Consider the following 20957-nt stretch of genomic DNA (forward strand, 5'->3'; position numbering starts at 1 on the left):
GTGGTCATGGGGAAAAGGCTGTGAGCCTTTCTTAACCGTAAAGTGAAAGACTGGATGGTTTGCTAGGTCCCCTCCATCTCCACATCCTAGGCTGTGTGTGACAAAGTTGCTCTAACCAATCACTTCTGTCTCAGAAACAAATTTCGCACAGAAGAGAATCCAACTCCCCCAAACACCTGACTCAGGGTCCATTCCCTCCTCCTCCCCTTAAAAATGGAATTTGTCTTGGGACCAAATGAATATTTGAAAAACAAAATCTGATATCCTTTAAACACCCAAATCTGTTCAAATAACATCGAGGTTGTGACATCTGTTGACAAAGGCAGGAAGTTCAAAGCAGCATGGCTGACACATTGTATTGAATTCTGATATTTTTGGCAGCTCCTGGCCTGCGGCTGTGGAGGCCTGTGTTGTTCAGATGCTGTGGGAGAGTTATTCCTGTTCATGGCCATCTAGGGCGCCGGGCAGGGAACATGAGACATGAAGGCCTTAGATGGGGAGTGGGAGACTTGTCTAGGCTTTGTGAGTGGACATCAAGCATGGGGACAGAGAATCATAAAATGGTACTGTTGAAAGAATCCTCTTGGGTCATCTTGGTCAATTTCCTCATTTTCTAGGTGATAACACTTGCCCCATTGGCATGTGAGTGGCATTGCCACAGAGAGTGCAGATCTCCCTCCCAGCAGGTTGGGCTTCCTTCCAGCTCTGGCCTTATTTACCGCCCAGGCCACAGTCCACATTGCCACGACTACGTTTCTTCCTCTAGTAAACAAGAAGAGGGATATTTGCTGTCAGGGTTGGGAAAATCTCCCATGAAGGAGGCTGAGCAGACTCTCACAATTCCAGGCTTGCCTCCAGGCTCCCTCCCCACCCGCAGAAGTTTAGGCTGCTGGTATAATGTCCAGTCATCTCTTAGTTCTCTACTAACTTTCCAGTTGGAACTGATGGAATCTTAACAAGCAGGAAATAGAATCGCGAAAACAAAGGCATATTTCCTTAAATAAATATCCAGAGTCATAACAAAAGCTGGTTCATTGGGACACAAGCATGACTGAGCTCTCTCAATCATGAGACACTTCAAACAGTGACCTGAGGGCTGTGGAATTTGTAGGGCAGCTGTGAGTATATGTCTGAGGGGGGCAGAGCTTCTTGTAGACTCTCCAGTGTTAATCCAACTTGAAGTTCTAAGCTTAAACCAGGGTCGCATTTATTAGTTCATTTCCAGTAGCCATTGCCCAATGACCGGAAAAGCATAAGGACAAGCTGCAATAATCAATCAACAAAGTAGACAGCAGATTCCTTGAGTCTTTTTTTTAATGAGCAAAAATATATTGTTTCTTCCTCCTTGTGTGTGTGCATATACCCTTATTTATCTATGTGTTGTCTCCCCCCGTAAAGGACTATTGCATTTGTCTTTGTATTTCTTTTGCCTGGCATGGTGCCTGCTACACAGTGAACATTTAATAAATGCTTCTTGATTAATTGATTTGGTGATATACGTCTATGCTCTATGCAGGAATTTGGGTCTTGGTATGATACAGTTTTCTTCATTTTTATAATAAAATTCAAGAATATATAGGATCCCCTCCATAGTGCATGTAGTGGATAGACTGGACCTAGAACCAGGAAGATATGAATTAAAATGTTCCCTCAGTCACTTACTAGTTGAGTAACCCTAGAAAAATCACTTAGTCTCTGTCTGCCTCAGTTTCCTCTCTGTAAAATGGGGATAATAATAGCACCTACCTCCCAGGGTTGTAGTGAAGATCAAATGATATAATATTTACAAGGCACTTTGCAAACTTTAAAGCACCATATAAATGCTAGTATTATTATTATTATTCATGGCTGAAGTTTCATTTTCATGAGTGGTTACCAACTCATTGTCTTCTTATGCTGTGCTTGTTTTCTTGTTCAATCATTTTTCAGTCATGTTTGATGCTTGTGACCCATTTGGGATTTTCTTGGCAAAGATACTGGAGTGATTTGCCATTTCCTTCTCCAGCTCATTTTACAGATGAAAAAACTGAGGCAAAGTTAAGTGACTTGCCCAGGGTCATACAGCTAGAAAGTATCTGAGGCCATATTTGAATTCAAGTCTTCTTGACTCCAGGCCCAGCACTCTATCCACTGTGCCACTTAGCTGCCTACTTGTATTCTTACCTCATAGTTTATTATATAATTTCTATGTCTGATTATCATGTAATGTAATTTATCCCTGATGTGACCATGTGACCTCTCAAAAATCTCAATTTGTTGTTTGTGAAATAAGTGACTTGACTTAGGTGGTCCTAGAAGTATCTTCTGGTGTTAATATTCGCAACCTTTTTTGTTTTTAAGGATGGCACAGAAACAGCAGGGACTCGCCTGAGCTCTACCAAATTCCCCTCCAAATATCTAGAGTGTGGTGTGTGTGGATTGGATGTGTGTCAGTAGATCTCTGAATCTAGGCAGCAGAGTTTTATTTAAACTAATGGATCTCTAGCTCATCAGTATCTAGACCTAGATCTTTAAATTAATCAGGACTTAAAGACACAAGTCTAGTTTCAGCTTTTGACAGGAAAAGTGTCCTGGCTTGTTTTCTCTACTGTTCTCCCCTCCCTCATCAAGCCATACGTTGCAACTCTCTAAGCAGTGCTATGGGTCCTCCTTTTGTTTAGATGGCCTGCCAGCAACAAGAGGCAGATGTAAGCCAATGATCATTTATTAGATACCTACTATGCCTCAGGCTCTGTGTTAATTAAATACTGGAAATACAAAGAAAAGCAAAAAAACTTGGTTGTTGCCTGCAAGGAGTTCACGTTCCAGTGGAGGAGACAACATGCAAACAATCTTGTACCTACAAGACATATAAAGTGCAATGTAAATGAAAGGCAATCTCATAGGAAAGGCACCAGCGATGGGGTTTGTATGGGGAAAGGCCTTCTGCACAAGGTCAGATTTAAGTTGAGTCTTGAGGGAAGCCAGGAGGCAGAAGCAGAGTGTTCCAGGAATGGGGAACTGCCAGTGAAAAGTCCTGGAGTCAGAAGATAGAGTATTATGTTCAAAAAACAGCAAGAAGACCAGTGTGGCTGGATCTTAGAGTTTAGAGACAGATGGGAAATGTAAGAAGACTGGAAAGGTAGGCAGAGGCCAGCTTTTGAAGGGCTTTAAAAGCCAAACAGAGCATTTTATATTTGATAGTGGAGATATAGCTAAATTGATTGAGGGAGCAACCAATATGTATCACCTCCCAATAGCTGGTTGAATCAGGGAAGTTTATTCTATTTTCAGGGACTCAAAATCAGTGCCATGGTGATGAACATTTTGTGTAGGAGGCCTGGTAAGCTGCATCCAGGAAACTGAAAAAGAAGGCATTAGGGGGAGGCAGAGTGGGGATTAGGTAATGTTTCCACACATTCCCTTGCCTTTTCCTCTTAGTACATTGACGATGCCTAGTTTAGGTTATCATGCTTCGAGATCTCAGCTGTCATTGACTATCTAGTCCCTAATGATTTAGACTTGAGTCTTGAGGATGCACCTGTTTTTAGTTTCCCCTCTGTCTTCAATTGATCAATCAATCAATCCACAAGCATTTATTGTTATTGTTGTTTAGCCATTTTCAGTCATGTCCAACTCTTTGTGAGCCCATTTGGGGTTTTCTTGGCAAAGACAGTGGAGTGGTTTGTCATTTCCTTCTCTGACTCATTTTACAGATGAGAAAACTGAGGCAAACAGGGTTAAGTGACTTGTCCAGGGTCACACCGCTAGTAAGGGTCTGATGCTGTATTTGAAATCAAAAAGAGGAATCTTCCAGACTCCAGGCCTGGCACTCTATCCACTACAGCATCTCTCTACATCTGTGAAGCACCTACTATGTGCTAGGCTCTGGGGCTACGACCACAATAAATGAAATAATCTACTCACAAGGAGCTTACATTCTGGGGGAGGGGAGATAATAAGGGCATACATACATACAACACATGTAAAGTAAATAAATGCAGATAAATATGAAGTAGTTAAATACAAGGTAGTTTGGGAGGGACGTCACGATCCCATGGAAGGCTGTGCTTGAGCTCCATCTTGAAGGAAGAGACGGAATCTGTGAGTTTGAGGTGAGGAGGGAACACTCACCAGGCATGGGTGACAGCCATTGCAAAGGCACAGAGAAGGAGGATGGGCGGTTAGATGTGAAGAAGGGAGAGAAGGCTAATTTTGGAATTGTTGGAATTGGGGTTTATTTTCAGGCAGCACTTTGAACAGTTGTCAGATGGTTAATTTAAACATAGGAAAAAATACAGATAGTGATAGTATCTGCTTGTGGATTGAGGGAATAGGCAGCTTCTAAATGGCACAGATCAGATTGCCCCATAAATGCGATCCAGGTACAGCTTCTGATGGCCAGAAAGTACGTTGCTGGCCTGAGTAAGGTTGTTTATTCAGATGGTTCATTTGGGTGATCTGAGCTTAGCTTTTTACCTACCCCATTCAATCTAGTTAGTCATATGTTCTGAACCACTTTGAAAATGTGCACAGTTCTTCTCCCCGAAGTAAAAGCCCATCTTTTAACTCTATTAATTCTTCCAGTGACACATGCCTGTGATATCCCTACCACTTGGTACAGTGTCTAGAATATGGTAGGTGCTTAATAAATGCCTATTGACTTGATGGAATACCATAATTTCTTAATAATTGATAATAATGATGATAACAACAGTGATGAACTAGTGTTTCATATAGTGCTTTAAGGTTTTCAAATATAGTAACTCGTTTGATCCTCACAACCCTGTAAGGTCAGCACTATTATTGTTCCCTTTTTGTGTATGAGTCAGCTGAGTCAGTCAGAGACCAAGTGACTTGCCTAGGGTCACACAGCTAATAAGTGCCCGAGGCAGGTTCCAGCTCAGGTCTTCTTGACTCCAAGTTCCATGACTTATTCACTGCATGTAAGTTGGGGAAATAAAAGAGCTTTTAATGTAAGGATATCAAGAGATAACTAATGAACAGATATCGTGTGTACACAATATCAAGAAAACCTGAGGAAGGCCCCCAACCTGAAGGAGGACCCCTGTGGCAGACTTAGGGAAGGATATGGCCAGCCTCGGTATTACTCAGGATGAGCACATGTGCATGGGTTTTGAGTTGGATGGATGAAAGGAATACTGATATTGATGAGTTGAAATATTAAAAGTAATAACATGCACAGTATTATGATAATAATTCCATGTTGGCTGTAGTTATATTATAATGTCTAAACAGGGTTAAGTGTCCTTCCCTTGACCATGATGTTTCCACAGTGCTGCCCATAGCACAAAGGCTAAATAGAAACCATCCTTGCCGTAGATACCTTGCATCCCCCATGTTGTCTCTGCTTCCCACAGTGGATTTGGACCTCTGAATGAGAACTGAGCTCTTTTCTTACATCTCATACTTCTCAGTGTTCTAAGAAGAGTTGAGCTCTTTTTATAGGTCTTGAGGGGGTATAATGATCATAAGCCTTTATTAATTATGATTAGCTCCCTAAGATAGCCTGTAGGAAGAATACCCATTATAACTACTGTGCCTTTGACCACCAGGGTCCCTCACGTGATGTAATCACTGATCAACCAGGCCATAGACAGTGGTAGAGTTGGACAGGATTGTTTTCCCCCCAAGGTTGGGGGTGGGAGGTACTATGTTAGATTAGCAGGTTTTATTAGGTACATTACAGTTTTCCATTAATTATAGCAGTTTCTTGATCTGTCCTTCATAATCTGTCTTGACCACATTCATATCCATTTGGGTGGAATTTTTTGGGGGGGGGGTTGAGGGATAGAACCAATTTCTCCTTTCCCCCCAATCCAGCCATCTTCTCTGCTCCTTTCTCCTCTTTGCCTTTGTAATTAAATCCTGTTTCTTTTCATGAAGTCCTGTGGCTTCAAGAAAGGGAAACTATTTCATAATCCACGGGGGAATATAGCCAACTCAATCTCTATGCTAATGTGTGCATGACTAATTGAAATCCATAGATAATGGGAAGAAAGGGAATCATCCGCTCTCAGCTAATAGCTTCTACTTTATCCCCCACTAAGCCTCTGAACTTCTTATCATAGTTGCCAACATATGGCCACTGTAACTTATTTGTGGCAGATCGTCCAGTGATCATATGGACTGGCCGTGATACATCAAGAGATTAGGCACGAGGAGAGCTGGGAAGAAGTATAAGTTACAATGGCAGCCACGGCCTGGTTCATCCACATACTAGTTTATCAGTTCTTTTATCACTGATTTAACACTATTCTCTCAACACTATGTGCTGATATTTCACCTTTAGAAAAAGCTGTCTTCCTGTTCCTTTTTCATATCTGTTTTTGTGATAATGAAGGTAAAAAGCCTGACAGGATCCCTGTAGTTATGGGTAATAGGATTTAGAACTGGAATAAATCTAAGGATGTCATAGTCCAAGAGTTCTTAACTTTATTTTTTTTTTTAATCGTGGCAGTCTAGTAAAGCCTGTGGGCTACTTCTCAGAATCATATTTATTTATTTGTTTATTTATTAAGTTCAATTTTATTTTCAGATCTGCATTTTCTCCCACCCACCTCCTCCTGGCATTGAGAAAAAGAACAGTATTTTAAAATATAATAAATATAATTATAAATAAAAAATAAATAAGTGAATAAAAATGCAATACAAATAAATGTAATTAAATATAATAAAACTAGAATTACTAAGGAAACCAATTTTAGTGAAACAGAGTTATCAGAATGCTTTTGAAAAAAACAAGTTAAGAACCCCTGGTGTAGCCCCACCCCTCGTTCTACAGGTGAGGACACTGAGGCTGAGCTCAGAGAGATTAAGTATCTTGCCCAACATTACACAGGTCCTCAGTAGCTGAGCCAGGATTCAAACCCAGAGAGAGTTCTTTGACCCCAAATCCAGTGCCCAGATTCAGCTGCCTCATTTGGAGCCCTACAAAGGAAGGGAGAAAACCCAAGTTAATATAAACAACTTCTTGTTGCATGAAATTCCAATAGATCTAGTCAGCATTTTAACGGTCTGAATATAAAACAGACCATTTGTTTTAATTTTACAGTAGTAACTCTAGTATATTGGATTCTTTCTCTTAGGCAGTCACTAATTCAATTCTAAAGGTATTTAAATGTTGACTATACATAGCGCCCCAGCTTTAATAGAGACATATGTTTCTAGGAAGGGACTTTTATTAAAAGTGCTCACTTTCATCTGGACGTATTTGTATAGAATTAATCTCCAGTACACAGTTATTTTAATAGGTTTTAAGAGCTTGAAATTGAATTAAGTCTTTTGGGACACCCTGTATGACTAGTCCTGGGAAGGGTACAGGAAAAGCCTGGTCAACAGCTTCTCTTCCTTCTCAAGGGGGAAACAAGGCATCGACATAAAATGTTCAATAATAATACAACAATAATTGGTCAAGTACCAAATTGGGCACCCTCGCCAGATCCTTTCCTTCACCCTTTGAAAAGTCTTACATTCATCCTTTACTTTCCATTGTGAGGCTACCTGGAGACATATCGATCCAGTTGGAGCCTCTTTGTCAACAACCATAAGATGATTTCCCACTAATTAATTGTTTTTCAGTCATTTCAGTCATGTCTAACTCTTCATGACCCTGTTTGGGGTTTTCTTGGCAAGGATACTGGGGTGGTTTTCCATTTCCTTCTCCAGCTCATTTTACACATGAGGAAACAGACAAACAGGGTTAAGTAACTTGTCCAGCGTCACATAGCTAGTAAATGCCTGAGGCTAGATTTGAGCTCGGGTCTTCCTGACTCCAGGCTCTATCTGTTTCACCATTTGGCTGCCCAATTAAGGAGTAGAGAAACACTTTTTTTTTTCTCCCCTTCTAGAAGCTTGCATACTTGGTCACTTGGTGAGTTAATAGACTCTGCCCAGTATAACCTGTAAACCCTTAGGACAGATACAGTGGAGGACAAGAGAATGTGCTATCGACAATAGCAGATGGACAGATACCTTTGTAAAATGTAATTCAGAACTGCTGGTCTAGATGTTAAGAAGCATTTTTGGGCCTTTCTTTTTTTTTAGGCAATTGGGGTTAAGTGACTTGCCCAGGGTCACACAGCTAGTAAGTGTCAAGTGTTTGGTCTGAGGCCAGATTTGAACTCAGGTCCTCCTGACCTCAGGGACAGTGCTCTATCCACTGCGCCGCCTAGCTGCCCCTATTTTTGGGCCTTTCAAGATAACTGAGTCCTGGAGATTAATTCTATACAAGTTAAGCACTTTTAATAAAAATCTCTTCCTAGAGACATGTGTGATGTGGGCTGTGGTGAGTAGTGACTATGTGCTCCTTTTTAGGAAGGAGGGGCTAGAAGAGGCCTACATCTAAATGCCAGTCAGAGACTCAAAAGTGTTGGCAAGGAGTATTGTTTTTTAAATCCAAAGTACCCTCTTCTACTTCTAGAGTAGGGCTTTGATTCTATTATATTGTGTACCTTTAATTTATTTAGATACTGGTGAAGGACCCAACTGGAGTGTTTTTCATTTGTTTTTGAAGAAAGGAATTCTTTGTTGTGTTATTTGTCTTTCTTGGAAGGTATAAAGAAGTACATCCAGTCATTGTAAGTGAATCCTTAAAAGAATAACTAGTAAAATTAAGAAGCAAAAAAAAAACAAACGAAAACCTGATCTCATTAAAATCCTCTGTGCTCTTTGTTTTATCCTGAACAATTTAGGAAGGAGTATTTTTAGCACCTAATATATTGCTAGCAATCGGCAAGTGTAAAAATTCTATGCATAGAACAATGATTCAGAAGCAACATTTAATGCGTAATTGTGACCTGAATCACAGGTAGGGCCAAAGGACCAGGAGGGAGGTGGATGTGGGAGAAGGGCAGGGAATGAGGAGAGAAGGAAGGATGCTGGGGGACCGCGTGGAACTAAACTGAATCCGTGAGAAAGGACAAGCCAGATGTCACTTAGATCTTTTGTTAAAATTGTTTCTGCAGGTTATGACAGCTGGTTTCTCAATATTTCTATTTGACACAGTCCTGGATGTTGCGATGGTGGCTTGGTAAGTATTTTTTTAAGGATGGGTAGATTGGCTGTTGATTTGTTGAGTACCATTGTTTAGGGATAAAATGGCCACTGGTAGTTTGGTAAGTATTTTGTACAAGCATAGGGGCTGGATCCTGTTGGCTTGGTAAATTCCGTGATAGGAGATGGCCATTGGGCATTTGAATTTCATGGTATAACTCATGGTGAGCAGTGTGGTACAGAATGAGTGCTAAAAAACATTAACAACAACAAACCACCTGTATTTGAACCTAATTCTGCCGTTCCTTACCCCTTTGATCTTGGGTTTCTTTGGCCCTCAGTTTCTTCATCTGTGGGAGAAGGCACAGAATCCTACACCAGACTGCCCAGAGAATTTTGATTCAGTCTGGAGGGCATGCTGACCATTGTTGTCAGGGTCCCATTAACCCTGATTGCCAGAGCCATGCAGTCCCAAAAGAGAGGGTTTGGAAGGTATGGTCAAGGAGACAGTTGCTACTGAGCTTCTCATACAATGTCATCACTTCAGCACATTCTGTGCCTAAGATATCAATCAGCTTATAAAATAGCCCAATGCATGAGACTTTTTCCAGGGACCGGACACACACATGGGTCTCCAGTACCATGATGCTCTGCTATGCTTTCTTGGTTTCCTAATTGATCCCCCATACATATAGCTCTGCCAGCATAGCCTGATGGCTCATCTTGAGCACTAGCCCTGAGGCCCAGGCTCTTCCTGCTTTTGTCAGCTACCTAAAAGCATCCTAGGGGTGGGACAAGGAGACTTTTATGCCTTCCTTACTTAGGATTATTGGAAACAGCTGTAGCAACTGCCATGTATTTCTAATTGTGGTCAGAAGTATAATAATAAACATACCCTACCAATTATTTTACAGTTTACAAAGTACTTTCACCTCCATTATCTCAAATGATCTTCACAACAACCCTATGAGGTAGGCAGGCTGGCTTTTATTATCCCTATGTTGTAGTTGAGAAAACAAAGTCCTGAAGCTATGGAGGGACTTGTTCAAGGTCATACAGCAAGTAAATTAGAGAGCTAGGGCTTCAATCCAGATGTTTTGTTTTATTTTGTTTTGTTTTGTTTTTTTTTTGTTTTTTGCTCCGAGAGGCAGAAATGGTAGAAAAGGGAGAACACTGGTTCCAGAGTCCAGAGCACTGTATTCAAATCCCACCTATGATGTTTGCTACCTGTGTGACCTCAAGCAAGTCATTTCTGTTCTTGGGATCCCAGTTCCTTAATCTGTAAAACAAGAGGCTTGGACTAGACAGGTTCTGAGGCTCCCTTTAGCCCTCAGTCTAGGTCCTTTCTATCTCACATATATGCAAGCAAAACTAATTAGTGATTATATTGTCTCTATGGCAAAGTTAGAATAGACATCAGGCTTTCTAGTCAGCTCTCTAAAATCGGTTCTTGTGAATGTGGTATCTTTTCTATATGTAATGAATTAATTGAAAGCTGTATGTTTGTTATTTAAAGACAATGTGAAGATAAAGGCCTGGGCTTGGAGCCAAGAAGCCCTAGGTTCAAGTCCTACCTCTGACACTTGCTAAGTGAGTGACATTAGAGGATCAATAAGCATTTATTCTGCATGTACTACGTAAGTACATTGTGCTAAGTGCTAGGGATAGGAAGAAAGATACAGTTCCTTCTGTATAAGGAGTTTACATTCTAATGAGAGAGACAGTCTATCTAATCTATATCAATCAGGAAACATATATTAAGTGCCTACTATGCGCCAGGCACTATGTTAAGAGCTAGGGATACAATAAGAGTCAAAGGACAGTCCCTGGTGTCAGGAAGCTTAGAGTCTAATGAGAGAAAACATGAACGCATACAAAGGAAGCTACATACTGGATAAATGGGAAATAAATTAACAGAGAGAAGGAACTAGAATTAAGAGGGCTTGAGAAAGTCTCCCTATAGAAGCTGGGATTTTAGTTGGGACTTAAAGGAAGTCAGGGAGGTCAGTAGTCCAAGTGGATCAACATTTGCATCTATATATCTCTATGTCTATATATCTATTTATAAATGAGACCATACAAGAGAAATACATAGTAGAAGGAAGGTAACCTTCAAGTCACTTAACCTTTATGTCACTCAAGCGACTCCCCATGTCTTCATAGATAAGTGTTTGGGGTTTGTAGTCTGTTTTGGCAAAAGGAGTTAGGGAATTCCGCACTCTGATGAAATGACACATTTCTCGTGCCTTTTCTTATATTTGTTATGGGAGACACTACATTTGTGGATTGATTTGGATGAACTCAAACAATCCCAGGAGGAGGAAATTTTGAGAAGCAGCCCCTCATTCCCGACTGGCATAGCTGCAGGGAAAGAATAGCCCTTGAAAGGCTGTAGTAGTGAGCACTTGTATCCATTGACAATGACCAGCTCTTGTTATTGTGATGGGATTTTTGTTGTTGTTTTAGAGGGCGAGAGAAGGCAGAGCAGAAGGATTAATGAAACAGATAAAGCTGCTCATTGGTGGTTCTCCTACTCACTATTGAGAAGGGGGTGTGGTATAGCAGAAAGAGCATTGTAACCAGAGTCAGAGGACCTGGATGTGATTCTTTTTTTTTTCTTTTTTAATTAATTTATTTTGAATTATCAACAATCACTTCCATAAGCTTCTGAGCTTCAAATTTTTTTCTCTCTTCCTCCCCACCTCCTTCCCCAAGATGGCGTGTGATCTGATATAGGCTATACATATACATTCCTATTAAACATATTTTCACATTAGTGATGTTGTAAGTAAGAATTAGAACCAATAGGAGGAACCACCAGAAAGAGGGAACAAAACACAACAGAAGAAAAAAATAGCAAATAATATGCTTCGATCTTTGATAGTTCTTTCTTCTTTGTGGATAGCATTTTCCACTCCATCTCCGTTTGGAGATGCCTTAGATCCTTGTATTGCTGAAAAGGGTTAAGTCTATCAATATCAGTCATCGCACAACATGGCTGTTACTGTGTATGATGTTCTCCTGGTCTGGATGTGATTCTTGCCTCTGACACTTATTATCTGTATGACTTTGGGCCAGTCACTTAACTTCTCTGGGCCTCAGTTACCTCATCTGTAAAATGAGGGCAGAACCAGGAGAATAATTTATACTTTAACCACAACATTGTGAAAACAAATTTGAAAGACTTAAGAACTCTAAGCAATACAATGATCAGCAATGATTTCCTAAACTGATGGCAAAGAATGTTGCCTACCTCCTGACAGAAAGATGATGGACTAAATATGAAGAATGAGAGAAATGTTTTTTGATCGTGGCCAATATGGTGATTTGTTTTGCTTGACTATGTATATTTGTTACAAGGTTTTTGTCTGTCTTTCTCTGTTTCCAGTAAGGAAAAGGAGGTGAGAGGAAGAGAAAACAAGTGCTTGTTAATTAAAAAAGATAAGATTTAATTTAAAAATGTAAATGCAACAGAGCAAGAAAAAAATAAAATGGGGGCTTGACCTAGATGGCATCTCTGATCTTGCTCTAAATCTGTGAGCCTATGGTCTTTCAGCAGCTAGCTTGGAAGCAAAAACAATGGGGTGTGCTGCTAGCCACAAATATTTTATTGGCTCTATTTGATCAGATCCATATGGTCACATCCTAGCCACCAAAATTAATCCCGTAAAGGAAAATAGCCTGAAGAACTTGTAAGTGGCTTTGGCCAAAGAAGATCACCTTTAGATCCGTGGCAGATAGTATGGCCCCAGCCTGAAAACCTCATCCCCATCCCAAGTTGCTGTCTGAGCTTCAGTCATGCCGTTTTCACCCACCCCTCGTAACCCTCATGGGTTAATCCACTGTGTCTGACTGTTGAATGCAGTATACTGAGGAGGAGGGTAACTGGATTGGAATTGTTGGGATTTCTTCAAACAGGACACCAAGAAGTCCTTTTGGGCTTAAAACTTTCCATGTCTAGGATCCCTTTTCTGTTTTAGTGTGAATGTTTTATTTGGCAGATACAGATTTTTTTCATTTAATTATGCTTCAAAATTAAAGGAAAGAAAAAATTCCAGTTGAGAATGCAGTTCAAAACTAGGCCTTTTCTTCATTTTTCGTTTTTTCAGTAGTTACTATCAAGAATCATGTTGTTGTTGTTCAGTCATTTCAATAGTGTCCTACTCTTTGTGATCCCATTTAGAGTTTTCTAGGCAGAGATACTAGAGTGGTCTGCTATTTCCTTCTCCGGCTCATTTTACATAAGAGGAAACTGAGGCAAACAGGGTTATGTGACTTGTGCAGAGTCGCACATTAATTTCCTGAGGCCAGATTTGAGCTTACAAAGATGAGTCTTTCTGACTCCAGAACCAGCACTCTATCCAATTTGCCACCTGGCTGCCCATCAAGAATTATAACCTGTAGGGTTGGGGGAAGGGATTAGGAGGATTTCAAAAGAATAGCATTGGTTAGGGTGAGACATTCTTCTTTAGAATGAGTGGTGTTGCCCCCTGTCCAGAGCCAAGGAGATATCAGGGTGGTCATAATGATAATGATGACAGCAAAAACAACTCCCAGGTGTATGGTGCCCAAAAGTTTCTGAAACAATTAAGTAGACTGATATATTCTATAAACTTAGTTTTTTTGTTTTTTGTTTTTTTTCTTTTGGATTGGGAGCAGGGAATAGGGGGAGTTCCAGACTATGATTTCACATGGTGTAGGGAATTTCCAGGGAGGAAACTCCCTTTTACCAATGTAGATTGGCAACTGTTTACAGCATGTAGTTATAGAGAATTTATTTGTTTATTGTTTGTCCTTCATTCTTGAAGAGGACCATGACGTCAGAAAGGTGATGTCATGACTTGCAAGTGAATTGAATTTAAGTGATGGAGGACTACACAAGGTCACTAGCCTCACTTTCTCCTCTGGAGCCATCTGGGTCCAGTGGCAAAATATAGATCAGGACGCCTGGAGATGGCCCCGATGCAGTGGGAGACCTTGGCTTCTTAAGCTGAGTTCTTTCCCAGTACAATTTAATTGAGGCAACACCCATTAAGGCTCGATAAGAAATGAGGCATAGAATGGCATCTTTTACTTAGTCAAAAAAAAATCAATCTGGGAGGGGAAGAACCTCAGGCTTTATGGCCAAAACAGAAACAATAGATATTTACAATCTATAGAGAATTACCTGAAGGGCTAAAAGATTCAGTGAGTTTCTCAGGAACAAGCAACTAATGTATATTAGAGTCAGGACTTGAACCCAGATCTTACTGACTCCAAGCTTGGCCCTCCATCTGCTATGGCATGTTGCATTTATTTACAAGGCCTGAAACAAAGTGTTTTGCAAACTTTAGAGCATAACATAATTAATTCATATTTTTGTTATCCATTAATGGATAATTACCATTAATACTGTTATCAGTAATATTATGTGCTTGCTTTTACGACTAATTCTGGTAATTAATATGATTTTTCAGAGTAAGTCATGACATTCATAGAGCTAGTCTGGGGGGGGGGGTCCTATGTACCTGCTACTTAATTTGGTCTGTTATAGCCTCCCTAATTATATGACATCTTCTATTTGTATAGTCTCCTTAGGTAGTATATTGGCTACAAAAATAAAACAGGGTTCTGTTAGGATTTTTTTTTAATCTCAGAAGGAAGAAGCTTTGTAGTTTTAGCTTAAGTGTTGGGGTGGAGACAGCTTCCACATTTGGGTTTTTGAAGAAGGAAATCGATGTCAGCTGTTAGTTCCTGTGAAAGAATCATGCCTTCAGTGCCAAATGAAAGGACAATTTTTGTCTTTTGGGGAACGAGGAGGTGAAGAAATTTTGGTGCTTGTAGAGCTAAGAAAGGAATTTCAGAAGTTTTGGAGCCTGTCCCCACCCTGTTTGTGGGTAAGATGACACCTGCACCATCACAGACTGATAAGAATCTATCTTCATTTTTCAAAATTTCTAGAGAAAGAGTTCCTAGGCAGTGAATAGAGGCCAAAGAAGGAAGGAACAAGAGGAAAGAAAAACAAAACAGTTTCCTCATACCATATAGCATGTGACTCTTAAATAAGGATTTGAAATATGTCATCAGATGAGTGGAAGCTCATGGGGTAGTGGTCCCCAAACTCCTCCGTCCTGCGAGGGTGCAGATCAACAAGATGTATCTGGATGATTTCATGGTAAAAGAATAGGGGCTTCCCGAAACAAAACAGTTCCATTCCTCACCCTGAGGCTGAATGAGGTGGGTGAGAAGGGAGGATAAGGTTGGTTTTTTTCCATTCCACTGGGGAGCGCTTTTATACAAAAGCTCTCCCTTTGTTGCTTAGCTCCCCAAATTGAACCTGGACATTGATCCCTCATTCAGACAAGTGTTTTTGATAACATTGCATTGTGGAGATTACAAAAAAATGAAAGACAATGTCCCTACCCTCAAAGAGCGTGCAGTCTGAGAGATGAGACACATGCATGCAAAAACACATGATTACACAATTCAGTGTATGACTGAGTTGAATGAGTGATACAGTTAAGTGCTATGAGTGTGTAGAGGAGGGAGACACTACCTTTGTTTGGTGTGTGGTGTATGTGTTTTTGTATATGTATGTTCATATATGCTTATGTATATATGTGTATACACACCCATATTATGTACATATATGCTATATATGTACACACATATGTGTGTGTAGATAGATATGAAATCAGCAAGCACAGCTGTGCTATAAAGAAAGCATAGGATTCATATAAACAGAGAGGAAAGGATTAAGGAGTCAGCTAGTGGCCTTGTGGAGTTCAAAGCCCTAGGGGAAAGTATTGGAAGAGGTCGGACAAATGTCTAAAATTGTTAATAGTTACACTTTAGAAATATAAAATAAAGGCTTCATCCCATGCTAGACATCTTTCTCCCACCCAGCTGGAAGATGCCTATCTAAGGGATGTGTGAATTGGGGGCAAGTTGAAGTCTAGCTGCCAAAATTTCATGAGAAGGAAAATAATTTTGTTTTTGGATCTGTTTTTGAGATTCTCCCCAAATCACTATCATTCCAAGCTTGACAGATTCTAAATTGTTGCAGTGTCACTTTTGCATAATAATGTTTCATGAGGTTCCTATGTGATCTTACAACATTAAACAGTTTGAGGTTGATCTGAACGTGAGAAGCTGGAATGGAGGTACTGGCTAGCAACTCCGTGTTGAGATTGGATGTGAGAGCAGCAGTGAAAACAGTCACATATAGCTTTGTCAAGTTTCATAACCTGTGTGTTTTGTTGTGTGCACTCAACAAAATGGAAAGCAGTGCCTGCTGTGTGGTACGTGTACCAGAACAAGGCAATAGAACATGTGTGATCACCGCAGAAGGAACCTTGACTTTGGAATTTCCTGATTTTTTTGGAGAACCCTAGAGTTTAAGAAGGGCATGTTTTCAGCCTCAAAGAATTTTTCCAACCACAGAAAGACCCACCAGCAAGGGAGTGTCAGATTATGCTTCAGATTTTGTTTCTATCTTTTGTATAGAGACATTTTCTTATTGTACACATACAACTGTCTTAGTCATCTGCTGGGGTAGATGTCAGCAGAAATGGTAGGAATAGGTAAAGAGCCCCTGGCAGTGCCCAGACAACGCCTTGCAGTTTAGAATGGTCAGTGAAGAAAATGCTATTTAGAGTGCAGCTAGAATGTAAGTTACGTGTTTATTCCCTAATTAGGATTTGAACCAGGCATCTTTAAAATACATTGTCCGACTACAGTAAAAAACATACACATTCAGTCAATATTGATCAATTTCTAAAAGAAAAATAACAATAATAGCAATAATTTAAGTAGTTACTGTTGCTGACCAGCTTTATGCCCTTGAATTTAAAAGAGAATCCAAAGGAAGAAAATTAGAATTTTAACCTTAATTTTAATTAATATACTTCAAATTTATAAGTTTTGCTTATATAAAGGGTTTGTGTTTGGAATGTGTTAATTCATTGTCATCCAAAATTAGACAGAAGAACTTGACTGTGAACATTGATGCTCTGTTGCTGACTATAGATTCTCCTTCCTTTCAGAACAGGGTATTTTGGGTAGTGATTATAGAGAGAAGAACAGGCTGAAAGGATGATTCCTTTGTTCCTGGGCTTCTTTACTATGTTCAGCATTTTGCATATTGTCACTCAGTCAACAAACATTTATTAAACTCCTGCCATGTGCCAATCTCTGCTAGGTTGTGGGAAACAATTTCTTAGTTCGACACCTAAGGGGAAAAAATTCTTACATTATCCCTGAGTGTCAGCTCGGGGGGAATTCATGTCTCTAAAAGAATTCTCATGGGGCAAGTAGGTGGTGCAGGGGATAGAGCACGAGGCCTGGAGTCAGGAAGTCTCATCTTCCTGAGTTCAAATCTGGCCTCAGACACTTACTAGCTGTGTGAGCCTGGGCAAGTCACTTAACTGCTTTTGCCTTGGTTTCCTTACCTGTAAAATGAGCTGGAGAAGGAAATGGCAAACCACTCCAGTATCTTGATCAATAAAACCCCAAATAGGGTCGCAAAGAGTCAAACATGACTGAACTACGATGACATAAAGAATCCTCAACATTGTCCAGCTATAGTAAAAACATACACATACAGTCAATATTGATCAATTTCTAAAATAACAATAATAATAATTATATTATGTGGTATGGAGAGACCTGCCACGCCACTCCAAAAATGTAGTCTTGGGTCACAGTGTACGATATTCTACCTCAGTCACTCTTTTCCACCAAGGCCCTACATGCCCTTTATAAGGGCTTTGTACTGTTAAATACAGAAATATTATTTAGGAAGGGTAATACATTGAGCTACTATTGCTCCTCGATGACCAGAGCAGGGATTTTTTTTTATAAATGGGACCCCAGAAATAGTTAAAAGCACACACTGATAATAGCTTATTAATAATTATTAATATAACATAGGTTTACAAAGGGTTTTATATGTATTATCTCATTTGGTTCTTACAACAGTCCCATGAGTTAGGCATGTCAACTGGACTGAACTGGTCTCTAACCTGTGGATGTCTGAAGCCAAACAGGGCAGGCTAGAGGCAGGAGAGTCAGGAATCAAACAGAAGTTTAATTTCAAAGTGAGACAAACGGTTTGCAGGCAAGGAGGCAGATTAGACATATGTACTGGGGCCCATCCCCTGGTGGGGGGACCCGCTTTTCTGGAGCTGAACCTTGATTTATATACTTGTGGCTAGACAAAGAGTCATACAGTATAGTATAACAACAGTAGTGAGATACAACAGCAAGAGTGAGGCTAGGTTGTCTAGTAATAGAAAGTCTGTTCATAGCAGGGCTTCATGTCTGGGCCTGGTGCTTGCCAAAGCTCAAGGACCATCAGTTCCAGAAGATGAGTGTAAAAGATTGTTGTTATGGGGGCAGCGAGGTGGCGCAGTGGATAGAGCACCGGCCCTGGATTCAGGAGGACCTGAGTTCAAATCCGGCATCAGACACACAACACTTACTAGCTGTGTGACCCTGGGCAAGTCACTTAACCCCCATTGCCCAACCAAAAAAAAAAAAAGAGAAAGAAAAAAGATTGTTGTTATGCCAAGCTCAGGGCGCAGCTTTCTTGCTGGGCCTTAGCTCTCGAAAACAGGGTGTCTCCTAATATCTTGACAGGCGCTATTTTTATTCATATCTTACAATCAAGGAAACTGAGGCTGAGAGAGGTTAAATTACTCCTCTTACACTGCTGCCACCTTATTTCAGCCCTCATTACCTCATGCCTAGATTATTGCAGTAGCCTCCTAATTAGTCTCTGTGCCTCAAGACTCTCCCCATTTCAGTCTATTCTACATACTACTGCCAAAGTGATTTTCCTTAAACACAGATCTGACCATATGACTCTTCTATTCAATCAGCTCTAATAGCTTCCTCATATAATATAAAACCCTCAGTTTAGCTTTTAAGCCTTACAGAACCTGATGCCAACCTTTCTTTTTTTGCTTTTCTTCCTTCCTTCCTTCCTGTTTTAAACATTCATTTTTATAGAATTTTGAGTTCCAAAACTTTTCTCCCTCCCCAGCATGGCAAGTAATCAGATATAGGCTATACATGTACAATCATATTAAACATATTTCCACATTAGTTGTGTTGTGAAAGAAGAATCAGAACATAAGGGGAAAACCATGAGAAAGAAAAAAAGAGAAAATAATATGCTTTGATCTGCATTCAGACTCCATCAGTTCTTTCTCTGTGGATAGCATTTTTCATCATGAGTCTTTTGGAATTCTCTTAGATTATTATATTGCTGAGAAGAGCTAAGTCTATCAAAGTTGGTCATCGCATGATGTTGCTATTACTATGATGCTCTCCTGCTTCTGCCTACTTCATTCAGCATCAGTTCATGTTAAGTCCTTCCAAGTTTTTCTGAAGTCTGCCTGCTCATCATTTCTTGTAGCACAGTAGTATTCCATTACATTCATATACCACAACTTGTTCAGTCATTACCCAGCTGATGGGCATCCCCTCAATTTCCAATTCTTTGCCACCACAAAAAGAGCTGCTGTGAATGTTTTTGTACATGTGGTTCCTTTTCCTTTTTTATGATCTCTTTGGGATCCAGAACTAGCGATGTTATGGCTGGATCAAAGGGTCTGCAGAGTTTGATAGCCCTTTGGGCATTGTTCCAAATTGTTCTCCAAAATGCCAGCTTATCTTTCTAGCTTCAGTTGACATTACTGCCTACTCCCCTGTCCCTTCTACCCCCAACTGTTTATTCCAGACAAACTGGCTTTCTCTCTGTTGTTCACAAACAGTAGTCCATCTCCGTCGAGCACTCTACCTGCTAGCTGCCTGCATCTGTGTATATGACAAGGGATGTACATACAAAGAATGAAACAATCCTCACTGTCCAGAAATGGGTGTTTGAGCGTCATCTTAAAGGAAGAGAGGAATTCTGTAAGGCAGAGGTAAGGAGGGTGTACTTTCTATCTTTGCACTGGCTGTCCCCAGTGTCTAGAAAGTACTCCCTCCTTACCTCTTGCCTTAGAGAATCTTTCTTTTCTTTAAAAAGAATGCTCATACAGCTTTCTGCATGAAGCTTTTCCTGATTCCCCCAGCCCTCCTTCCCCAAATACCTTAGATTTAACTACTTTGTTTATATTTGTATTTACTTACTTAATATTTTAGCTATATATTTTCACACGTATTTCTCATCTCCCCTGTTACAATGTAAGCTTCTAGAGGGTGGGGAGCGTTTCCTTCTTTGTATTCAGCACCTAGCACAGAGTCTAGCCCACAACAGGCATTGAAGAGGTTCTTATGGATTGGTTGCCTGACATCACACAGCTGCTAAATATGTCTGAGTCAAAATTTGAACTCAGGTCTTCCTGACTGCGAGTCCAGCACACTACTCCCTAGATGCCTATAATTGTATATGTGACAAAAAACTGCTGTCCAAGGTCCTGGGCTCCCCAATGGGGCAGTTCTCTCAACTAGCCCAGTGTGATTCTCTATGCAGGTTGGTTGATTAGATTAGTTCTTGTCACCTACCTTGTTGCCGTTGTTGACTCTACATGACCTCGTGGATTTTTTTTGTCCGTGGGGTTTTCTTGGCAAAGATGCTGGAGTGATTTGCCATTTCCTTCTCTAGTGTATCCCCATTTTACAGATGAGGAATTGAAGCTAATAATGGTCAAGTGACTTACCCAGGGTCACACAGCTAGGAAGTGTGAGGCGAGATTTGAATTCAGGTCTTCCTGACTCCAGGCCTGGTGCTTTATCCGCTGCATCAGCTAGCTAGTAAGGCCTTAAGAAAATGAGGCATGGCAGTTATGGTTTGATGGGAATGTGTGGAGAGAGGAAGTAGGAGAGGTGTCAAACACATGGCATGCAGCCCATAACATTCTTGAGTTTGGCCCGAAGTAGATTAAAATGTAATTGGGAAATATTTAACAAAATAAATGAAACAACAATAAAACAGATCATACTACATTTTAAAAACTAAATTAATGTGTGGCCCA

General features: G+C 40.3%; 1 protein-coding gene across 4 annotated transcripts in view; it reads left to right on the plus strand.

The window, feature by feature from the left end:
- SLC35D4 (solute carrier family 35 member D4) overlaps positions 1–20957 on the plus strand; it is a 172349-nt gene that overhangs the window by 143259 nt on the left and 8133 nt on the right. For 3 of the 4 annotated variants that reach the window (XR_013486231.1, XM_020968752.2, XM_078153466.1), the window contains exon 14: positions 8967–9031. The exons of the other annotated variant lie outside the window; for it this stretch is intronic. Coding sequence is in view for 2 of the 3 variants with exons in the window: in XM_020968752.2 (XP_020824411.1) it covers positions 8967–9031 (65 nt within the window). In the remaining variant the exon portion in view is untranslated. The remainder of the gene's footprint in view (positions 1–8966; positions 9032–20957) is intronic. 4 annotated transcript variants of the gene reach the window in all.

Source organism: Phascolarctos cinereus, unplaced genomic scaffold (assembly GCF_003287225.1).
Source record: "Phascolarctos cinereus isolate Bilbo 61053 unplaced genomic scaffold, phaCin_HiC Scaffold_4;HRSCAF=312, whole genome shotgun sequence".
NCBI lineage: Eukaryota > Metazoa > Chordata > Mammalia > Diprotodontia > Phascolarctidae > Phascolarctos > Phascolarctos cinereus.